The 24,157-nt window shown below is 40.8% G+C and overlaps 1 protein-coding gene across 1 annotated transcript in view; it reads right to left on the reverse strand.

The window, feature by feature from the left end:
* dpy19l3 (dpy-19 like C-mannosyltransferase 3) overlaps window positions 1-24,157 on the reverse strand; it is a 68,284-nt gene that overhangs the window by 24,995 nt on the left and 19,132 nt on the right. Inside the window, exons 6-16 of the mRNA XM_022742417.1 lie at window positions 23,469-23,614; window positions 21,036-21,159; window positions 20,709-20,843; window positions 18,912-19,043; window positions 16,806-16,907; window positions 15,099-15,172; window positions 14,164-14,322; window positions 11,794-11,925; window positions 6,425-6,536; window positions 5,157-5,213; window positions 4,719-4,801 (exon numbers count right to left, since the gene is read on the reverse strand). Of these exons, the coding sequence (XP_022598138.1) occupies window positions 4,719-4,801; window positions 5,157-5,213; window positions 6,425-6,536; window positions 11,794-11,925; window positions 14,164-14,322; window positions 15,099-15,172; window positions 16,806-16,907; window positions 18,912-19,043; window positions 20,709-20,843; window positions 21,036-21,159; window positions 23,469-23,614 (1,256 nt within the window). The remainder of the gene's footprint in view (window positions 1-4,718; window positions 4,802-5,156; window positions 5,214-6,424; window positions 6,537-11,793; window positions 11,926-14,163; window positions 14,323-15,098; window positions 15,173-16,805; window positions 16,908-18,911; window positions 19,044-20,708; window positions 20,844-21,035; window positions 21,160-23,468; window positions 23,615-24,157) is intronic.

Here is a 24,157-nt window from a genome sequence, read left to right on the forward strand (position 1 = left end):
CAGTTATGATAGAGCTGCAGGACTCATCATGGGTGCTTTACTCCAAATAATTTGACTTTGAGTCTGTGTGTAACATCTTACCTCTCTGTTGTGTAGAAAAACTCATTTACGGTTAGATACTAACAGATCCTGTCACTGCATCTGGATAATTAATGATTATTGTGAATAATTAATGAAGATACTGCTGCTGCGCCACTTGTGTAAAATCACCCTCAGCCTCTCTTAATTTGGAGACACTAATATCGTTCCTGCTGCTGTGCGATGGCTACAAATATTTAATAAAGTCAATGGAAAGAATCCTTCACACAGCAGATGTGGGCAACCCTCAGAACATCAGCAGAGACGTTTCTGCAGCACCCCACATTGTAAAAATAAAGTAAGTGGTAAGGTTCATTAATCTAACCTGTTACAGACTCTGCCTTCAACACATTAAATGTTGTATTTTTATGGGCATTTCAATCTATAATAAATGCAAAGCTGTAAAAAAAAAAAAATGGAGAGACAGGCAAAATTCAACATTCATGAAAGATTTTATGATTTTGTAGAGCTCCGCGCGCGTGCCTCTGCCAACTAACTGCAGCTTTTGCACTCTAATGTTTTCAGACTGATGTTGGTGCTGAAATGTGGAGAAAAGCATGTGCTATGTGCAGCACAACCCTAAAACCTTCATAATATTTCTCATCCAGGTTTGGCTGTGAGGCTTCCTCTTTACTTCCTCATTTTTATTTTAAGATTTATTTGGGCAGCATGAATGTGAGACAAGAGCCGGCTAGCAGATGCTCCTTTCAAAAGCATGAAGAGTTGGCAAAGCTGTCATGACGACAGAAATGAGCTGTGTCCCAATTAGGGGACCGCATCCTTCGGAAGACGTTGTCTATGAATGGTGTGGCCTTGCCGTTCTCGACCGCAAAGGCCAAACTGAACCAAAGTGAGATTAAATGTCTTGTCTACGGAGAATTTTCGCTTCGCATCGGCAGTTGTGCCCAACACTACCGCTGCATCTCAAAGTGCCGCTCCTGTCACCTAGCAACCTTGACAACACGTAACTTTTTGTTATTTGTGTTATTTGTCCAGCTGACACGCTTTAGTTACTGTCACGAGAGTTTATAGTGATTCTACAGCTCTATGCTGTAGATATAAATAATATTACATGCAATAGCCTTTGTAGTAATACGACAAAAGTTAGCTTCAGTCAGATGCTATAGCTGAAAAGACTAGTTCTCGGTGTGTTTAGCTACAAGTGTTTCCAGTTTAGCTGAAGCAGACTTTATCCTTATAGGTGGCAGAGCAGATGAGCAATGCTCATATTAGTCATTTTTGGAATGGTCATAATGGTCTTTTAGAAGGAAATGGCCTATTTTCATGGACTAGTGGGATAAACAAAATCAGTGTTTCACTCAAATATGCTGACTTATATCATCAGTGCCTGCTCCTTCTGTGAATGGGTATCCATGCTGAGTAGCTAGATGAGCCTCCTGAATTTGCAGTAAAACTGCTGTCAAAGCTCTCATTAATAACTTCCACTGCAGCCTTCATAATTCTCGACCACAGACTGTATATCTCAACTCAGAGCAGGAGGTGGGAGCAGGTGGAGGAGGGGAAAAAAACAAGGAATCTTTCAAAATAAGAAAATAATATTAGCTCAGGCTACTGAGATGCAGATCCACACAAGACTGACCTTTTTATTTGGTGAAATATGTATGATGAGAGAAAACAAGTGACTGCTATATATTTTGCAAATATCAAATTCTTTGTGCCAATGAAAAGGTAAACACAAAAGAACAATCATCAGCTTTGTTCACTACTCCAGCTTCAGACTGCAGTGTACCGTGGACTGTGGTTATCTGTGAGAGCTGATAGTCTGTTTATATTACATGTTCCTGACCTTATGCTGCTCCTCCCCGTGCAGCCCATGTAACACTTGCACTGCACTGAACTCCTCCTGCCCAGCACTGAGTTCATAAGTCAGAGAGCAGAGCAATGAAGCTACTGCAAATAATCACTTCTTTAATTTTTATTAGCCCTGCCTGACTTACACCGTACTGCTGTTGCAACACAACTGTGCAAATGAGAGTTTGTTAAAAGAGGTGAAGATACAGAACGAGGAAGAAGCAGAGAGGTTAGACAAAAGTGATATTAGTGACCTTAAAAGCTGCGCACTCACAACTATAACTCAGAGTTGGAGGCAGTGGAATGACCAGGCTATTGATTTATTGACTGTCCATTTGGAACAGAGTATCAACCTAGAGCTGAGCTGAGGTGCCACCGCTGTTATCAAGTGGGAGCTTGTGAATTATGGTTGTGAAAAATACAGACAAACCTCTACCTGTTGTTATCACAGTGACCTACACCTTCAAGCCTGTGAAGCCCAGGGTCATGAATGATTGCCCAGAGAATTATGATAATCCCCTCATCAACCCGTCTTAACATACATTTCTAAACTCATGAGGACATGTATCATTAGCTCCTGTGAGGGCCTTCTTACCGCTAATCTAATCCTAAACCTCCAAATCCATCTTTTAAACAAACATCTTTATCCTCTGCTAAACCTAATCTTAATTCTGTTGTTAGATACTCTGTAGAAATAAGACTTGGAAAATTTTGAGGGACTTTCCTAAACATTTTCTCCTTATTAAAGACATTTATAAAATGACACACTTGTGACAAGACATAGATATCCCCTTATATCTGTATTTTTCTCCGATTTCAACAACAGGCCACATTAGATCCCTTTCAAAACATTTTCAACCTGTATCATTTGAACATGATTCATACTTACAGCACATCCCCTGCAGCTAAAATTACCACAATGAGACCCTGACAGCTTTACATAAATATGCAAGCCGGCCAAGAAACATACTCTCTTTTCTATATGCATGTATCTATCTTTGTTCTGCCCCTTGTTATGTTTGATAATCTTCCGTGATCTTTCCACATAAAACAAAAAAGCCTCAGCCTCAGTCAGCTAGAGAATACAGCATTACATACCCTCCACCCCCACCCCCACCACCACCACCACCACCCCTTCCTCATCTTCACACTTTCATCTGGAATGTAATTAGCGCAGCGGCAAGAAGCTTTGTGCTCCGCCCTGCTCTCAGCCCCAACCAAGGTAACTCTAGGCAGCCCCTAATCCTCAGAGCCTAATGGGATTAGCTCCAGAGGGAAGGGAACCCATGTCACACACAAATACATTCAAAATCCCGACCTCTCCTTCTCGGTCTCGCTATCCATCTCTCTCTCCCTCTCTCTCTCTCTCTCTCCCCCCTATCTGTCTAATAGGATTAGACCAAAATTGGCCATTTCTTAAAAATCGCATCTGGTCCACTCAGTTTCATCATGCTGATGATGATGGGGTGGAAATAATGAGCTTTGAATTATTACTTATTCAGAGTAGAAGTGAACTACAGTGACCATCTATGGGAAAGACATAAATCTAAACTCTAATTTTGCACTTTTGAACTTTTTTTTTTGAGTTTGCAGTTATTGAAACATTAAGAAAAACATGGAAACAGTAACAATTTTTAACTTTGAAAAAAAAAAATTATATACAGCTGTTGAAAATCTCCATTATCTTACACAGGTTCTGTCTGCGTGTGGGAGGGAGCACTCTTGGTGTAACAAGGCTTCCAAATTAAAATCACACATAAAACTCACAATCTACATGTTCACCTATACTGCACAAAGCAGGTTCGATACCCATACTAATAATCCAACTTTTTACTTTCCAAGGATGTTACACAGAACTACTTTCTATAAGACAAGTACTTTATGTAAAGTTATTTTGTATTTTGAGATGAATATTTCACATATGGGGCGGCACAGTTGTCAAGTGGTTAGCACTGTCACCTCACCGGCCCCCGGCTGGTGAGGTGGGGTTCACCTGTATGTTCTCCCCGTGCCTGCACGGGTTCTCTCCGGGTGACCCGGCTTCTTCCCACAGTTGAAAGACATGCAGTTTGGGTTAATTGGCGACACTAAAAATTGCCCCTGGGCGTGAATGCGAGTGCGAGTGTGAATGATTGTTTGTGTGTGTATGTCAGCCCTGTGATACACCTGTACAGGGTGTACCCCACCCCTGACCCAATGTCTGCCGGCATTGGCTCCAGCCGCCCCTGTGACGCTAAAACGATAAGCGGTATAGGTAATGGATGGATGGATAATCCATGAGGGAATTTAACAGGGAAACGTAACAAGAAACATTGAAAGTGCAGTCTACATGTGATGTGATGTGTTGCACTCTTACATGGTACGCAATATGAACTGCTAAAGCCAACGCACCACATCCAACCTGATGAAAATGACAGACACACACACAGATGTGCAAACACAAAAACACACACAGCGGCCGCGGTACGAAGCCATTCCAAATCACAGTTCCATCTCTGATCCCATCAGGCTGATGCTCTTGATTGAAAGCCCAGCCACAGAGACCCCGAGGTGGGTTAGAGCTCTGCCAACAGCTGGGTCCTTTCCAGCCCCCCCATGTCTTATTCATGGAGACCCATCGGCTCTCATCACTCATCGGCGAGACTCCCCCACAAACAAGTGCAGATACACATGTATACACACATGCACGTTCACACAGACTAATCAAGGGCATCAGGCAAAGTGAAACTTGATCTGCGGAAACAAGCTAATCAGATTTGCTTCAATTTGATATGTGCTCTAGATTCGTGAGTATGGGTGTGTGGGTCTGTGTGTGTGCATGTGTGTACCTTATCCAGGTCATGAGCTCCACAGTGTCTGGATCATAAAACTCCCTCAGTTCTGATAACTCCTCCATCAGCTTAGGCCAGAACTAAAAGGGAACAGAGATGAGTGATGGAGAACTGCATGTTAGTGTTCAATGAGGCTGTGAAGCAGAATAGGACACCTACTGATATGACTTAAATAACATCTCATTATTGCACTGTACATAAGAGTGGATGTGACAGTCATTTAGACCCTTCCAATGGCAAAATAAATTAAAGGGAAGCAGTCGTTTTAGAATCCTGTTATGACCCATTTGCTTGTTATCATTTTCTTCTGCAACTTCCATTTCAGCATTTTCCCTTTTTCTCATATCGTCGCACACGCTTTGCACAAATTGACTCGGCTCTGAAACGAGACCAACAATAGAGTGATGAACATAAACCAGCAAGAAAACAGCATACCTTGTAATATAGGCAGCACATCATTGCCAGTGGAACTGCATATCTGACAAGCCTTAACTGCAAAACAAGAGAAAGAAAACAGCCATAATGAAATGAGAGAATATAATCGTATCAGAGGCAGAGAAAGTGAGATTCAGAGACATACCTAAAAATGAAGACAAGCTTCAGAATGAGATAACACAGAGATAAAAGACAGGCAGAGCAGCGGTGCTCCCATGTATCATTTCTTATCTGATGCATGCTGTTGTCATGTTGGGAACACACTGACACCTAGTGGCCTCACACGTAACGTTACCATCAGGCCAGAGCAGAGGCTGTGGATTCAAATCCAACTGCTCATTAGGCAGCATAATGTAATTAGACATCTTCCAAAATGTCTCACAGTTAGATGTCAGAGTTGGAGATCAATCCGATGCTCACTGGAGCCCGGTGATGGACATAATGCTGGTTGTCACTAATACTGGATATCAGCCTAAATACTTTGAGAAATGACGAAAATGTAAGTTTTCAGTTTAAAAGAGTCTTAGTCTTGTTTACTTATTCTTTAATCCAATATTTGCTGATCCAAATAATCAGTCCATTTAAATGGCATTTTTGTAGGAAAGGTTCTGCTTCTCTTCAGACACTGATACACTTAAATGAAAGCATGATTTTATAGCAATACAAAACAGTAATGATATGAAACTCAAACATTGTGTGCTTGTATTTAAACATTTCAAATGATATCACACCCCTAGTTTTCATTTAATGATCTGGCTGCTAATTATCATTTGACAGAAGCTTCTGCTGGGTCAGAGAAAATGAACTGAGGGTTAGAAAAGGTGGTCTGTGAATAGAAGATCAGTCCAATCCCCCAAATGTCTTCCTACTTGCTAAAAACATTTTTATGAGGTGTGTTTGCACATTGTGGTGACAGGATGATAACTGAACTGCCGTTTTCCCAGTGATACTGTGAATATCTGAATATGTGTTAAAACTGTTCTTTACTTGTGCAGGAGTGTGGTAATGTGATGCTGAACATATGTACATAAAATACAACATCTGATGTAATATAACATTTATTTGGAGTCATGTTTATGGGCAAGAACACCCAAAACAATGAGCTAAAAGAGGCTAAATGAGGGGGATTGTTGTCAGTTGATAACTCTGTTATGCTCATTGCTACCAGCAACATCTTTCACATTATAAATCAGTTTTAAAAACCAACATCCTGTGTGGTGAAAAGAGTGTTCAAAGCAGATGTTTGGAGTGCAGCTGTGAGCTCCTACCAGGACTTTACTGTTGCAGCGTAGAGTGGTGAGAAGTGGATTCCACAGCTCTGTCCCACACACGCCATAGGCTGCAACCGCACACATATGGCCAGTCCATATATACTTCATCCTGGGTGGAGGGTGGGAGAGAGGCAATATCGATTGTTGTTGCTCTTTAAATTTGACACTTTAAGGATGTTCCCTCAACCCAGTAAAGAACATGAAATTAAAACATGACAACCAGAACGTCTTTAGTAGTTTTGTTAAGCTTAGTATAATTTAATGGATCCAATATGGTTAAACTTAATTTAGTGTCTAAAACACAACACTATTACCCAAGATCTTTTCTGATTCAAATCACATTACAGTTCTAATGGGAAAAAGATTAACCAGGGAGGAGTGAGCAGCAGAGAGAAGACAGAGAATGAAATGAGCTGAAAAACTGTTGACAGGTACAGAGACCGAGCCATGAGCGGGGGGGGGGGCATAAAGAAGTGCAGCCTCACAGAAATAAATCTCAATACTTTTTTTTAATGCAAAGGAGCTGTCTGACAGAAACAAATGGCTTTCTGCACTTTTGGCCTTTTGCTCTTAATCAGCATTTTAGAGCAAGTGCTGAAATCAAATGTGTCACTTTCTGCACCACCTGGCTGCTACTGCTGTGTTAAAAGCTTTCACATTTTTCTGTTTTGTGTGAATTCAATCAGTTCTTTAATTCCTGACTCTAACAGGAATGCACTGTACAGACTCCATGTATTAAATATACTGTATGTAACATGCACTCCGATTACCACATGAACATAATGCGCAACATTTACATGCACAGAGAAACCCAGCTACTGATTATACTGCACTCAAAACTACCTTCAAATGAAGCCACTTAGCCACTTATGTGAACCTTTGAAAACCTGCATCTCCGTGTTTCTATGAATAACCCAGATAGCAGAACATTACCTTTTTCTTTTTGACTGCGTAATTGCAGGTTTCTTTTAATACAGGCAAAAGCAGTGATGATTCCAATTGTAATCTCCGTGATTTTCTTAAAACTCCTCAGAAAGAGCCTAAAGTTAAAGGCATTATACTTTCACAATAATGAATCATGGATGTCAAGCACAGCAGATGATGTTTGCAGCTTGAAACGTGCCAGCCCAGGAAATTTAGTGATGATGCTCGCAACGAGTACCACTCGACAATTACAGATGAAAGTTTGGAGTCAGGCCTGGGAGTCGTGCTTGTGTGTGACATGGGAAAAACTGCACACCACAGGGAGTTTTAGATGTGTGACACTTCGGAGGTAACAATAAGGCAATGTGCAAATGTAATACTGTATACCACTCAGTAAGCGCTTTTTTTTAAAGGACATGCTACTGTGCAGTTCTGTGTTTGTGAAACCCAAAACGCAAAGCAGTAAGCTTCAAATATATATATATATATGTATAAATGAAAAGGTAAAAACCCTTTTACACTGGTCAAAAAACACATTAACACCTGCTAACATCTGGCTTTTGTCAGCAATGAAACAAGGGAATAACCGTAATTTACTCCCAGGTCAAATGACTCTGCAGTAGACGTGGGTATTTATCAGCTCCAATCAGCATTGACCTGTGAAAGACCTGTCACCTGCCCGGCATGGTGCTGTCAAACCAGAAACACCGTGGCTACACTGTGCTCAGGGATGAAAGAGTGAGCTGCAGCCCCGAAATAAGTTTCAAGAACACACGATCACTAATTGAAGCATCTCACACAGGGGCTCTGTCACAACCTGGGGATGACATGCCACAAATTTTACTGGCTTTCACAGTGGCTAGTAGCTAACTCTTTCTCCCCTGCATCTGTGTGTGCATATGCTCTGTAACTACATGTGGTGATGTGTAAAATAAGTCCATTTTTAGTGGGTTTACCTGTGTTTAAAAAACCTGCTTATACCCGCTAATTTTGGTGTAAAAAGTGTACAAGACAGTGGGTGAAGAAAGGAATTTTCTATCTCATATCATGTTCTTCTTCACTACATTAATTTGAGAAGTTCAACCACTGCATGTCAACAAAAGCTATATTGAGGGGGGGTTCTTACACAACTGCTACAATGCCTTACAGTGGAACTGGAAAATATTGAAACATCAAAGATTTAAACATCAAAAATCTAAACATTTGGAAATGAGGTTATTTGAGTGCCTATGTCTGAAATGCCTATACTAATAGATCTCAAATAGGATGGAGCAATGTGATGCTTACATATGCTGTGTGATCCTTGATACATGTACATGTTCTATGTTTGCATATTTAAATAATAACAAATTTAAACATTAAGATAAATCTTTAAACATTACAAACGGTTTAAGACTAACAAAAAAATAACTCTGCAAAGGAAACTTGAGAGCACAGACTACGACCAAAAAATAGAGACTGCACTGTGTGGAAAATCAAGGCAATTGTTGCAGAGGTTGAGGCCAGTCAGCCCTTATTGTTTGGTGGTAATAGTTGTGGTGTGACCAATAAGAGCAAATTTGTCAAGAGCCAGCATGTCACAGCAGCAGTAAAAGCTGCCAGTGCAGAGAGGCGAAACATTTTGGGAAATTAGGAAGAGGTGGCTGGATGTGAAAGTCGAGCACAAGAAAAGATATTTCTGTTCAGCCTGGGTGCAGGTGCCGGTGACAGGGCTCTGTGGCACCAGTGACAGAACCTGCCCATGGATGATGCAGTTAGGTCAACCAGAGAAACAGGCCATAGCGTATGTGTGCAAGAGAAACAACATAAAAATGCAAGGAAAATGTGAAAGGGAAGGCTAATGGGGCTAAGTGAGGATGAGGAATGTTACGCAAGATGAAATATTTTACAGTTGAAACATATTGCCATACCATTTTTTTTTTTTTACTTCTGATTATATTTAAATAAACAGCAACTGTGCAGCAGCAGTGAAGCATATCTTACAAGCTGACACAGAAAAATTACAATCAGCACAAAAAGAAAAAGATTGGGAAAAATGTATAAACAATGCGTAATACATTAAAGGGCTCAGGGTGTACCAACAACATGCTTCTCATAACCCAGGAAATAAAGTCATCTGCTCTGGATTTAAACCCTGAACCCATAAAGTAGTATGCCTGGCTGAGTGACTGTGCCAAAAAACAAGCAGAACAGCCTCAGGCTCAATGGACAACTACCTCACTTCTGGTGCTTCCATTTCCCACTGACTCTAAAATATAGCACATGTGGGTCACACTTTCAACAGAGGCACACTCCTTCTTCTTCTGTCAAGAGCCCTCCCAACTTTGCGTTGGATGTGGCCTCAGCATCCTTGGAGGTTTACAAATTAGCTCATAGTGGTGCTTTACACACAGTATCTATTAATACATAAATAAATTGTGTTATGAAGTAACCAAGGGTTTGGATTTCTCTGCAATGCTGAAGTAGTGTGAATGGAGCTGTAGTCAGAGAGATGCTCATTTAAACAGTGTGGCATCTTTTTCTAGTCCTTCAGAAACAAAAACGCAAGAGCTAAAGTAATAAAGCTAATAAATTTCACAGTATGTTTATCTGCTCTACAGTAACCTGCTACAATTAAGTAGCTCACTACCTACAGTAGTAACCAAGCTTTACTTCCCGAGCCAAGGAGCACATCATGAGCTAATTCATTAGATTGTGGGGTCACAGGTTAAAAGAACAAAAACACCCGGTTCATGACACTTAGATTAACAATCTTTACACGGCAATACAAGAATAATACTGCTTCTTTGTTTCCATGTCTTCTACGTGGTTCATCATCTAGTGAGGATGCTGCCTTTTTGTCTGGGAAGCTAAGCAAAGCCTTAGCCTCAGTCTTTCAGCATGATAACATGTCTGTAGCTATCAAGTGCATATTTACAACTTCTTTCATAAGATTTTCATTTGAAAAAACGATTCAGATGAAAACATTTAAGGTTAATTGGAAGAGGTGTTTTCAACCAACTAAGGGGGCTAATGTTTACAAAATCAACAGGACCCTGGTTACGAGCGAGATGCCTGCTTAAATGCACAGTATGTAACCTCTGCTGCTGGGGGTCTCTCAGGAAGTTTTTACTGGGAGTTGCATCCACAGAGGTCTCCTCCTCTCCAAAACAAACAGACCAGGGGATTATAACCAGTTACAGCACTGAATAAAGCAGTTTCACATTTAAAGTCAGTGTTTTCGTCGACACTATACGGTGGACACAGGATGTCAGGGAAGGGCTGGGAGCTGACACTGCTGCTAACCTCTGTTCCTATCGTTTCTCTGATAACGTTTTTACAGGCAGCCGAATTATCCAGAGGTATCATTCTGTCCATAACAAATGGACCAGGGGATTAAAACCGGTAGAAACACTGAAAACAGCCGTTTCACAATAAAAATCAGTGATTCACCAACACTATCTGGCAGACAAAGGATGTCTCGGAGGGACTGGGAGCTGAGCTGCATCACATTTGTGCAACTTTTTTCTCTGACGACTTAAGACGTCTAATGACTGAAAATCCTTCATCTGGTTAAAATACATAGATAAAAATGACCACGGTGTAAAAAGTGTTTTAAAATCTTAAAAATGTGGATTCAAACTAAATAAAAGCAAATTTTTAGCTTCTGTCAGACAACCACAACGCTGACACATGCACATAGGGAATATGACGTAATTGACAAGCGACCGAATGAAACGCACTGTTACCATGATTAAAATTACAAATTTCTCTTGGTTTGAGAATTGTTGTAAACATTTGGGATAATGTAAGAACACACCTCAAAAATACACATAACATTGTCCTAGTTGTTTTTAGACATTTTAATCTAGGAAAGTTAAGTATTATAACTAAGGTTTCTGCAGCCTGAAATCAAAGACCCATTCTTTCAAAAGTTACTAGGGCTTTTCATGGTAAATCTGTCACCAGTATCATTGTAAACTGTATATGTGCAATTTTGACCGGTGTAGCAAGAGTAACAAAGGGTCAATTGTGTTCTTCTTTTGCCTTGCGTAGCACAAATAACTATGAGCCTTGACACGTTCAAGTTTCAGGGTGTCAAGCATACAGTGTGGTTCAGAGTGTAAATGACCAGTTGTCCAACTGTGTCCACTCTTTCTGCTCCTGCTGTGAGCGGAGTCACTACCTGAGAGCCTAAAGCGTCGCAGGATGGCACTTGGTGTGGAAGGTTGCTCAAGGCTAAAGTGGACCACTCAAACACTTGGTGAAAAGCATTTAACAGGCACTCAGATTTTAGCATCTGCTCCACGAGCCCATGCAATCAAGCTGTCAAGAGGAAAAGTCCATCTGAAGAGTCCCTGGGAGTTAAACCCATGTGAGTACTTGGCAATGTGTGGGAATCCAGGTATCTGCATATACATGATCCTGCAATTACAGTATTGGGTGTGCGAGAATGAGCTCACCTCATAGTGCTGAAAGCGAGGAGACCGTAGAACAGTGTATGCAACACATTATAGGCCACATCTGGACGAAAAGCCGTCGCGCGCCCCTCTCCAGCTCCTTTCCTCTCCTCAGCTGAACCTCCTTTAGACCTGCTGAAGATCAAGGCATCCAAACACAAGGCAACAGCGATACATAAAACATTACAGCCAGACGCTTGAGAAGAGCAGCAGAGGGGTAAGGTGGGTGTAATTGATATTATTCAGATTATTCAGATTTCAGTAGCTGTTATTCAGACTTTATTAGCTGTTTTGCTCACAAGCAGACACACAATGGATGCATGCCCACAACCATTTCTGTCTGCAGGAGTCAGCGCACAGACAAACAGAGAGAGGCCCAAGGGCAATGATGTCACTCCCACAATTTGGCCTCCCGCACCAAATCAGACAAACTTCGGCTTCCATTTGAATACAAATCCAGTCTCCTTCTATGTGAGGTGGGGTAAACTGAATTAAATTATTTCCTGAATTGCCAAATAGCCCTTTGTTCTACAAGGTTAGTATTCCAGCCCTCCAACGGCAGAGGGCGAGATGATATGCTAATGTGTTTAGTTCAATGTGGCCCCTCACCTTGCCCCACAGGCAAATGAAGCTTTGAGAGGCAGCTGGTAAAATGTTTTTCAGAGCATGAAGCAACCACTGTGACTGGGTTTCTGCCTCCTGATAGCCATTCTGATGTCCTCCTCTCAGATGAAACTCCCTTTGCTCTCTGGAAGGACTGAAACTCCCCATTCATTTACACTTCACTAGCTCCTTTGATCAGCGTCTCCTACCAAGGAAACACACTAACATGCTCATTGCTGTCAAATTTGAAATACTAAATATAAATACTAAATATAGCTGAAACAAGGTGTAATGTGAGCTATCACTTTATGGAACAATTAGTCGTTTCTAAATGAGAAGAGTTACAAATAAATTAAAATGTTTTCAATTTCGCATACTGACTAATAGAATTTATGTTTTATCGTCTGTGCTTCCTTCTCAGGCGACACGGTGGTTCAGTGGTTAGCACTGATGCATCAAAGAGAGAAGGTTCTGGGTTCGACCTGGGGTCTTTCTGTGTGGAGTTTGCATGTTCTCCCTGTGCAGGTGTGGCTTCCCACCTGGTACCAGAGCTTCCTCTCACAGTCCAAAGACATGCAGGTTAACTGGCAACACTAATGTTCTTCCTTCTACATTGTTAGTAATGGATGTGTCAACTAGCATGTAGTGTTTACAATAAAGACTGCAGAAGTGGATGAACTGTCATTGATTCAATACAGATTTTCTGGAAAAGTAAATGGTCACTGTGTAAAATTAGGTTAATGTGGAATGGTTATGAAGGATTACAATAATAATTTCAATCCTAAAACATCTGAAATCTGCATTAACTGATTTTTGAAACAAGCTGTAAACACAACATTGACATGCCATCACCTTTTTAATCCATATGATGAACTTGTTAGCAAATAGTTGCCTATTTACACATCAAGCAGACACAGAGCAACATCAGTATTCATTTGGAATCCTGTTTCTATTCACGAAAGTCCAATATTCACTCGTTTCACTATTAGCTCTAATTTGCTCTCCACTAATTCCTGAGGGAAATATCTTGGTCTTTAGCTGCTAAATGCTCCACCAAGTTCACAAACTATCTTTGTCTGTCTTTCATTTGGTGCTGGGCAGACAGTGTAGGTGGTCGGCAGCTTTTTCAGCGAAAAACAGCTGCCTGCTGTGTCTGGGAGCAACACACTGATGATACCAATTTGCAGGTTGCAATCCTTCAAAAGGAAAAAAAGGCTTTTCAACTGCACAGAGGCACAAAACACCTGCAGACAACTGAGGAGTTCCCTACAGCTGTCTAATAATCTTGATAATAATCACTTAATAATCATCCTGATTGGCTGTTTCGCTCTGTCAACATTATCCTGGATACATGACTGACCACTTATAAGATAATGAAAGACATAACTGAGCAGTAAAAAAAGTGAGTTGCAAAAAGATAAAGGTTGGCTTGAAGGTTGTGATATAAAAGAAAGGCCATACACCCACAAACCTCATACAAGACTGGTCATTAGCTTTCAGGTTGTGTTGTAAACAGACAAGGGCAGATTGAGGAGATCACAAACTGCCAATAATTAATTCAATAATTAACATCAACAGAATGGATAGAAGAGTAAGACACAATGGGGAAATTATACTTTCAAACTGTCTGATTCATTTGAATATTATTGGTGTAATACCATATACATCTTCCAAGCATGTGACAGCGAGGATTTTCCAAAGTTTTATGAGGACACTTTCTCCCCCTCCTCCCATGTTCCCTCTTTCGTGTCCCATCCGGCCATTACCTACCTCAAGTTCTGCAGTGCGCCCACTACCAACATGCCAATGAGCAGCAGCAGCGTGAGGATGTAGGGGTACAGCAGGAGGGTACCAGCCAGTCGCTCCAGTGTATCCAGGGGCAGCAAGCCGAAGGCCTCCTCACACAGATACAGACTGGCATCAAAGTCCCTGCAGGAGGAGGAAACAAATGCGAGGCGGTGGGAAGGGGGTTAGAGAAATGTGTTGATGAAGCGGAAGTTTCTGTAGGTTGTGTGCACGCTAAGCACGCATGACTTTGCTCACTAAACGTTTGTGCTCTACAAACATTTGTCCACAAATGTTTTGAAAAAGAAGTTTATTATCTCAGTGTGGCGTGAATATAAAGTATAAACATGATACAAAGCCGTGCTGATAAGTGATTGAATTGAGAAATGAGATATCACAAAACATAGAACAAAACTTGAGAGATAAAAAAAAATAAAAAAATAAAAAAGAAGACACAGCTGGAGAGCAGAAAGAAATCTCAGCGAGCGAGAGAAACAGGAAGAGAGATAGAGTGTAGTGTAAGCATTGCATTTTCCACAGCCTCCTGAATAATTGAAGGGCCAGTTGTGTGGCGTTAGGTTGTGAGCTGTGTTATCTGCCACCCCGAGGCAGCTATCCAGTGGCTGAGCTGCTCAACACACACACACACACAGTATCTGATCGATGGGAGGCCTGTTGGCATTACCCCGACATCTATTATTCACACACACTAACACTGCAGGTGCTACAACATGGGTGCTTAGTGAATAATACAGTCAAGCTGGATCAAGTGAAGAAGTGTGCCGACTTTGTGTATGCACTGTGTGGGAACATGTCCCTATGCCAGAATATGGGTTTATAAAAGTGTTGTGCGACTGTGTTCAAGAACAGACGCACATGAATCTTTGTTTGTGCGTGTACGTATGAGTGTGCGTTCATACCTTGTTGGCCCCAAGGCAAACTTTGACTTGATGAATTTGAAGATGTGCTCGTCTGATCTGAGCTGAAGTACTTTCTGTGAACACACACACATACACACACACACACACACACACACACACACACACACACACACACACACACACGCACACACACACACACACACAAGGTAATCCTGTTAGGGCTAAAGATCCGCGTGCTGAGATGTATAAAAAAGTAAATAAACCGAGCTGAGATCATACAGTGAGCTCACATCAGAACTACTAACTTTAGATACATCAGGGGGAGGAGGAGGAGAGGAGGGCTGCAGCAGGGGGAGGGTGTGGGTGGGAAAGTGTAGTGAAACAGGGGTAAGACATGAGGGGTGAAGCAGCTGTAAGAAGAAAGTAAGAAAGGGAGGAGCAGAAACAGGAGTGGAGGGGAGGGAGAGACGAGAGGTACGAGAAAAATTTTGAGTTAACACAATTGTGGTTGTAAGCCTCCACCAACCAGCCAAGTGGCAGGAAATATGGTCACAGTGTCTCCTTCCTGAGTTATAGGTTGAAAAATAGCTAGAGGTGTGTTTACAGAATATTTAGATGTCACAGTGAAGTTGACCTTTGACCATTTGGTTATAAAATGTCATCGCTTCATTGTTTTATCCTACTAGATATTTGTGTTAAATTGCGTCAGAATTAGTGTATGAATTTGTGAGCTATGTCCAAAAATGCGTTTTGTGAGGTCACAGTGAATCTTTGACCACCAAATTCTAATCAGTTCATCTTTGAGTCCAAGTGAATGTTTATGCGTAATCTCAAAAAATTCCCTCAAGCCCGAACTGAGATATCACATTCAAGAGGCCAAAACTGTGTTTTGTGCATAGACTGTAAATAAAGATGGACGGAGCATCGGTGACGTCACCCATAGGTTTCTAAAGAGTGGTTTTGAAGTTCAGAATGAGCCATCTTGGCAGTGCCTGACTCCACCCAACTCCCAGCTGATCGAAAAATGGAGAAAGAGGTGGGGTGTGTGTGTGGAGCCGAGACTCCGGTCCACGCCGGTTTGTGACAAGCATGCACTCACCCACCTCTCACTCAAAGCGGCCAAACCCTAAATTAAGCATAACTTTAAGCCATAAAATCTAATGGGTGAGTTGACTCCCCAGTCAGTTGTCATGAAGGGAGAAATCAGCTAAAACCGTTTTTTGTACCAGGACTGACTCGCTTTTGGAGCCAGCCTCAATTAGCTATTTGAGGAACTGCAGGGCAGTGGAGGCTACCGCATGGTTTTGTGAGGTCACAGTGACCTTGACCTTTGACCACCAAAATCTAATCAGTTCATCATTGAGTCTAAGTGAGCGTTTGTGCCAAATTTAAAGAAATTCCCTCTTGTTGTTCTCGGGATATCACATTCACTAGAATGGGACAGATGTATGGACAAACGGACAACCCAAAATGCCTCCAGCCTCAGCTGTCACCAGCATGGAGGCATAAAAAGAAAACGAAAGAGCACAGCAGACAGGGGAGGAGATAAGAGGAGATATGGATGGACAGAAGCTGGAGAGAGGAAAGGAGGGGGATAGTGAAAGGAAAAGACACAAGAGGATAAGAGAAGAGGCGACAGGAAGAAAAATGAACGACAAGGTAAAGGAAAGGAGGAATGAGGACTGAAACAGGGAGGAGAGAGTGAGAGAGGAAGGACAGAAGCAAGCGAAGAAAGAAGAGAAGCACCTTGGCCAGGTAGTTGATGGTGAAGGTGAGGAGGAGAACCATGGCACTGTGGAGAAGCAGTTTGCCCAGACGAACTAGCAGGCTTCCTGTCTTCAGACCAGACTGTGTGATCAGACAGCAAGCAGAGATTAGTGAGTACATCTGTTTTATTCTCAATGCAGTTTGACATTTAGAAATTTGACCTGCAAACACATGGTGTTAGGTACATGCATCTCTATGTTAATCAAGATATTAAACACCGACACTGTCTGCCATGGCCAACAATATTATCAGGTGATAAAATATTAACAAGCCACATTAACCCAGAGATGTTTAAAGTCAATCTCCCACAAGTCAAGTCTAACTAAACTTTGTGTTTTGAATTCTAAGACACCATGCACTCTTCAAAAAAAGAAAAAAATTGAATGACTTCTTGAATCCATTTGTCTTCATCTATCAACATTTGTCTAGTTATCAAGTTAATAAATAAATACAAAATTTTGCAGGCTGAGAAGACAGAAACATCACCGTTTGGTCACAACCTTTCAAAACCTGACAATGAGAGGAGAAGATATGAAATGATGATTAAATATGTATCTGACACACTGAAAAAACAACTATAGCCTACTGAGTTGGGATAAACCATTTTTCATGAGCTATTTGTTCTAAGGTTCTGATTCAGAACTATTCAGTTGATTAATTTAATATCGAATGATATGAATGAAAGTTTAACTGAAGCTAATGTAAAGCAGCCAGATCTTTTCACTAGAGAAGTTTTGCCACTGTTCGTCTAACTATGCTACAAGCACAGAAAACAGCTTGCACATTAACAGGACAGCAGCCAACCTTCTCATTTCAGCCACTGACACTCAAGAGCTGTAATTTGTTTTTGAAGATGTTTTTCATTTAAACCAGCACAAAGATAAAAAATTAGAAATTTGCTTCCCTGAAATGCTGGTCTGCAAGTGATAATGTGCTGGTCTGCATGGCTAAATACATCTTTCCCTCTTGCTTGTGTAACATGATTGGCTGCCGTTACACTGATTCAAAGTTCAATCTGTTGTCAGGAAGATGACAAGTTGATACACTGCACACTTGTTTATGACAAATTTTAATATTTCAAGTCATTCCAAGTCAGAGGGTTCAAGCCCAAGTAAAGTCACGAGTTGTTGGCGTGAAACTCCATCACATTCATAATTCAAGTCTGACTTGAGTCCAAGTCACATGACTCCAGTCCACACTTCTAAACATGTTAGAATAATCTATACATGCCCGTGAAAGTGAAATCTTTCTCTCCCTGTTTCCTCCATCTTTCCTTCCATTCCTCTTTCATTCTGTCACATTAAATGTTTCTGTAATTGCTACTGTGATAAGATCTGATTTAACTAGATTAGATTTGGACCTAAAAGAAATATGTGTCTCCAGCATACAAATTGGAATTATCCTCTGCAAAAACTGAATACAGCACAGGCCTCCTCACATCAGTGCAGGTTAATCTTGCATCTGTGTTTTGTAAGCAGGCTACCACCACTGTCTGGATCTTTTTCTGTGAGACTCTGATTCACTTTTCATGTGATATTAATTATTAATGTTACATATTCCTGCCTTTTCTGATTTTCAACTCTACTTTTATTCTCTGTATCTCACACACACACACACACACACACACACACACACACACACACACACACACACACACAGCCAGACCTACTTTATCTCAACAGGGCTGTCTATGTGCTGGAGAATGGTTTGGCTGCACACATTATCATTATGCTATACAGGGAAACATGTTCTAGCTTGTTTTTATTTCTTTAAACCAATCACAATCGTGTTGGGTGGCATTACGCGCAGGATGGTGTCCCTGCAAAATAGTGTTGAGGAGAACTTGTTCTGGTACTGTAAAAGACCAACAGTATGTCAAATGTGGGGTTGCACAATGCTATTTTCAGCGTGTCGGTTGCTAGCTTTGAGGTTGTTGTTGTTTCCCATAGTGATGGGGATTTTGAAAACAGTAACAGGCAGATAGCGGAGGGGGAGGGGATTGCCACATGAGACAAGGGGTCAATGGCAGGCTTATACCCACAGTCTACATCCTGTGAGTCAGACTACACACACACACACACTAACCTGGCAGTGTCTGATGAAGAGCGCAGCTACAATGAAGCTCAGGACCAGTGATCCCAGTATCATGGAGTTGCAGAACTGGAGGAGCCACACACTCAGAAGACCACTCACTTGAACAAGGTACAGAGTGGTCACCTAGAAAAACAACACAGTGATGCAAAACAACTGGGTGAGATTTGTAGGTCTGATAATATCACCATGGTTTTGAAATGTTGCTTTGAAAGATGGTGTATTCCTTTAAAATGTAAGCATTTACTTGTTTTATATCAGCCAGTATCCTCTATGTCATATGACTACAGACACCAGCAAGGGAGGAGTATGCTTCCATTGCCAATGTTGGCAAAAATACTAATTATTCTTCTTCAAGTAAGCTAAGTGGAAGCTTGTTAGCCTAGCTTGCTAGCTTCCACTTTTTGAGTGGATGCAATCTTCACAACACAATGGGTCCCCCCCAAATGTTAAATATCATGAATAGACAGATGGCTTGAAGGGACTGTTTGTAAGTTTTCTCTGCCGCCTAACATCGTTTCTTGCTGGGAGCAGGTGGTGGTGATTGATAATTGACAAGAGCTTCAGCCATCGTTGCGTTTACAAAACAAGAAGCTCTGAGCAGCACTACGTCTTCAGGCTACAGTGAGTCGCTATCGGAAAGTGACAAGAGGGGCCGGGGCTAGCTGGTTAGCGTGCTAAAGAAATGATATAGAGAAAAAGTAAACGTTGCCGTTGTTTTCCATCTCTGGAGACAGTTACAGTGAGTAAGGAATGTAAAGGAAAGTTTGATGCTGAAATCGCAACGTTTAAGACTGATAAGTAAACAGCTGTTAATGCTAACGCTAGCTATGTAGCAATAGCAAAACTTACAAATAGCTCCTTTAAAGCAAGCTGATATGTAATGTTTGTGTGTCTTGTATTTCATTTATATATTTATTGTATGTCTTGTATCAACATTTGTAGGTTATACAGTCTGATATGCTACCGTCAGTAGTGTACAGCACATCTAACTAAACACCCAGAGACCTGAGATTTAGGTGATTTTCTTACAAATATGTCCACAAACACTTTCATCCTCTTGTGAATAAATGGACCTATATGTACAATAGCTGCAGTATCATGACAGTTTATATTTCTTTACACAAAAACTGAGGAGATTTACGTTCTCAGATTGACCACCACAAATTAAATTCCATGAACCTCCATTGTATTTGAGTGAAGGCATAAATCTCAGAGACAAACTTTTCAACAACTGAGCAAACTATCTGCAAGGCTAGATAATATTGAAAGTATGTGAGAAGATATTGCTTTTTTGTAATTTGGGTGAACTGACCATGACTGTATTAAGATAGCAGGATACAGTGCCACCACTCAGCCTTGCTGCATATCTGTCCCAGTGGCCACTTGTACTATAAACGGCAAAAAAATGTTATCTGGGGCCCAAAAAACACTTTCCACATAGACTACGATTATAAAAAAGACGTGTATAAAACTGTTAACACCTGAACTGCAAACAAGTTCTCTGTATTGTGAAATTTTAATCCATGATTTTATGTGCTCAACTTTCTCAAAGTCTTAAAAAGGCTATGTACTGAGTGGGACTGTGTAGGTAGGGCCACAGGGACAAACGCTAATGCACATGTGCAGTGGGCCAGACAAAAAAACTAAAAAGCTAGAAAACCTTTTTGACACATGATCTTGGCATGCAATTTTCATTCAATTTAATGGGCACCATTATGGAGTCTGGTATCCAGTTGTTATAATTCATCATTGGAGCTAACCCTTACAGGGTCCTTCTTTTAGCAATACCTGTGTAGTTGTTAAGAAGTCAGCACAGTCCATGGTGTATATGATGAGTGCCTGAACAAGTAGGATGAACTGGTTGAACTGCCACGTCAGACAGAAGCAGAATGTCATCACATACATCAACCACACCATCACCTTCTAAGGAGGGAAACACACAAACAAACACACTGGGGTCAGATTCCTGAACTGGATACTAATAGCATATAGTCATTCCTGCTGTACTGCTAGCTCTTTTAGAGACAGCAGATCATTGAACAAATAGGTTGGGTGTACCGAGTCAAGGCCAATCTATGTGGTAGAGGATGATTAGTAGCTTTGATTTGTGTATACCTGCTGTAAGGAGGTGAGCTGAGGCCTGAGGTAACACGTGATTGCAGTGACCTGCAGCGCGAGGAAGGGCAAAGACCAGTTCTCTCTGAGGGAGATAGTGAACTCCACACGAGTGGTATCCACCCTGAAAGGGAGGAAAGAGGGGGCAAGGAAGGGATGGAGAAATAGTGGAAATAAATTTTAAAAACTGATGTAATATTAAAAATGTTCAACTCACAACTAGAGGCTAAACAGTTTGAAGTATACAGCGCTGACTTTTTGTCTTGCAACTTCCTGTGGTTTGTGTGTTGATGCAACCAGAGGAATCCATTAACGTCTAAATAGCTGATTCACTGATAGCTGCTGTAACAGCAAGCTAATGTAATGATGTATTTTAGCTCAACAAAGGTACATTGTAATATACAAAGTTCAATTTAGTTTCAACTGAAATACTAATATATTTCAAACTCTGCTGTTTTCTCTTTGATCACAGTAGCTCTTTGTGTGACTTTTCTGAAGTTATAAAACTGTGACCCTCCATTTCACTGTTTACAGGGGTCACAGCTTGCCTATTGATCCAAAAGGACCGCAGAGAAAACACCAGCAGAGTTTCTGAACTCATATCAACTTTTGGCACATTTCCAAAAACAACTCACAGTAACTCACATTAAAGACAACTAGAAAGATGTTCATGCCCACTACATATCAAGTACACCATAAAGGAATAGTTCAACATTTAAGGAAATTAACTTATTCTACATTTTTCTATACACTTCTTTTTGGCTGGACCGCAACAGCGGGTCCCACCCTATAAACGTAAATGTCCGTGACTGACTGACTGAGTGGTCAAGTTACACCACCTGAATGCCACGCACTGCCCAGACGTTCACAGCCTGTATAGTGTTGCCAACTTAATGTATTTGTTGCTAGATTTAGATACTTTTTTTTTTTTCCAAAAAAGAACCTAGCAACAAATCTAGCAATTTTTTGGACAAACCTCGGCTGCTTTCCTTAGAAGAGGGTTGACAGTGCTGCCCTGTGTACAATAGTCCTTAACCCATTTATCATAACAACAAATTTCCCACTCTTTTACTCCACTAATACTAATCATGATGGTTCTAGAATTTTTTTTCTCTGGCTTTTGAGTGTCCCCAAGGTTCTACTTTTGACTTTTCAACTCTGCGTTTTTATTTCAAACTGTTCCCTGTCTGTCTCTTGAGATACTTAAGTCATCTCAAATGCCATCTCCATGCTTTTGTTTCTCCTTGCTTTGACTGTTAGCATTATTTGTTTGTTTTTATTGTACAGCACTTGGTCAACTCTGGTTCTTTTAAATGTGCTTCATAAATAAACTTTGATTTGATTTTGGTAATAGTCCCAAGCACTCAGCCATATTTAAATTCAGTCATCAATCAGATTGATTGAATTTAAAATGTAACTGAAGGCAGTGTCATTAACCGCATGAAACTCTTTAACCCTGTCCACACAAAACTGCATCAAATCATTAAGAATCCAGCAAAGTTTCTCATCAGTTGTGTCATTTACTGTGTCCAAGCTGCTACAGTAAAAAGATGGGCAACACATCTAAGTTAGGTTTTGGCTCTCACTAAATTCATATTCTGCTCACATGATGCTGCTTCACTTAATTTGGCACTTTGCTGGATTTTCATCATTCAGAGGGGATGCGCTGTTTAGGGCGATTTATTTTCCTTTCCTCTGAACCATGAGGGAAAAGAATCCTTAGTGAAAAAACATCTTCAAAAATATTCACATCTAACTTAAAAAGAGCATCTATTAAAACTGACTCATTCACAGAATTCCATTGCTGAAGTGATTCATTAAACATATTTTTTTCCTTCTGTATAAGAAACCATAATATAATTTGACCTCACTGCTCCAATACACAGTATAAAAACTTGAAAAGTGATACAGACACATAAATATATTACAACTGGTAGCATATAACAGTAACTTTAAACTGAGCTCAATATGACCAGAGATTTAAACAGTGGACAGAAAAATCATACAATGGAAGTATTGAAGGAAGGCTTGATCCTTAATGACAAATACTGAAGTAAATATATAACAAAGAAATGGCAAAGCAAGCTCGATAACACGTAAAAAAAAAAAAAAAATTAAAAGTTCAAAACATTCATATGAGGAACTGAGTAAAAACTAGTGAAATGTAAAATGCAAAAAAATGACACAAAATATGGTTTCCACAGATAGAACTGTGACATTTTGTGATTTCAAACAATGTATAGTTTATCAAGCTGTGAGAGTGACTGACCTGGATGCGAGCTCTAAAATAACAAAGCAGAAACCTTCATCTTGTGCTGACATGTAAATTTGCCTCAACATTTACAGAGTCAAGAGCAAGTCTGATAGGGACGTAACCCTCTCCCCATTTCAACGTCTAATTCACAGACACATGATGAGCGCACATTTACCCACCTGTTGAGAATGTACCAGACCCCAGTGAGCACGCCAGCCAGCCAGGAACCAGACAGGAGCCATGCTGTGAGGTACAGAGCGATCACATACACCGCTTGGAGCGAGAACACAGTGTAAATGTAGAAATACACTGGCTCCAGATACGACTGGACGACACACACACACACACACACACACACACACACACACAGAAACCATTGGTTCATTAGGCCGTGAAAATGAACACACAGAAAGTTGAGTACAATGACAGCGACGGACTTGGGCACTCTGGAACACTGTGGCATTTTCAAAGTTTGGTCTGATATTTCACTTTATGACATTCTTGTCACACAGTGAGATCACTGATGAAGCTAAGTAGCTGTTTCTCAGTTAATTGATATGCCAGTACAGAAACCTTTTCCTCTAGAGTGACGAGTGCAAGTGAGCCAAACCATGTCAGCTAAAAGACCAAAATGCCAAAGCACCTCAAATGCCTGACAGTCTCCAAATACGACTATCGTTCATAGTAACTTGGGTGGTTGATAATAACAATGAGAGGAAGAAGAAGGAGGAGGAGAAGGAGAATGACAGAAAAACAATATTTTTCAAAAATACTGAAGCATGATATTATTTTTTACATTTTTTACTAAATGAGAAAGCTTTATTTTATGGACCAACATGACAGAAAAAGCCAGATACAGTCAAATATG

Source organism: Seriola dumerili, unplaced genomic scaffold, assembly GCF_002260705.1.
Source record: "Seriola dumerili isolate Sdu_G_001 unplaced genomic scaffold, Sdu_1.0 BDQW01000003.1, whole genome shotgun sequence".
Lineage (NCBI taxonomy): Eukaryota > Metazoa > Chordata > Actinopteri > Carangiformes > Carangidae > Seriola > Seriola dumerili.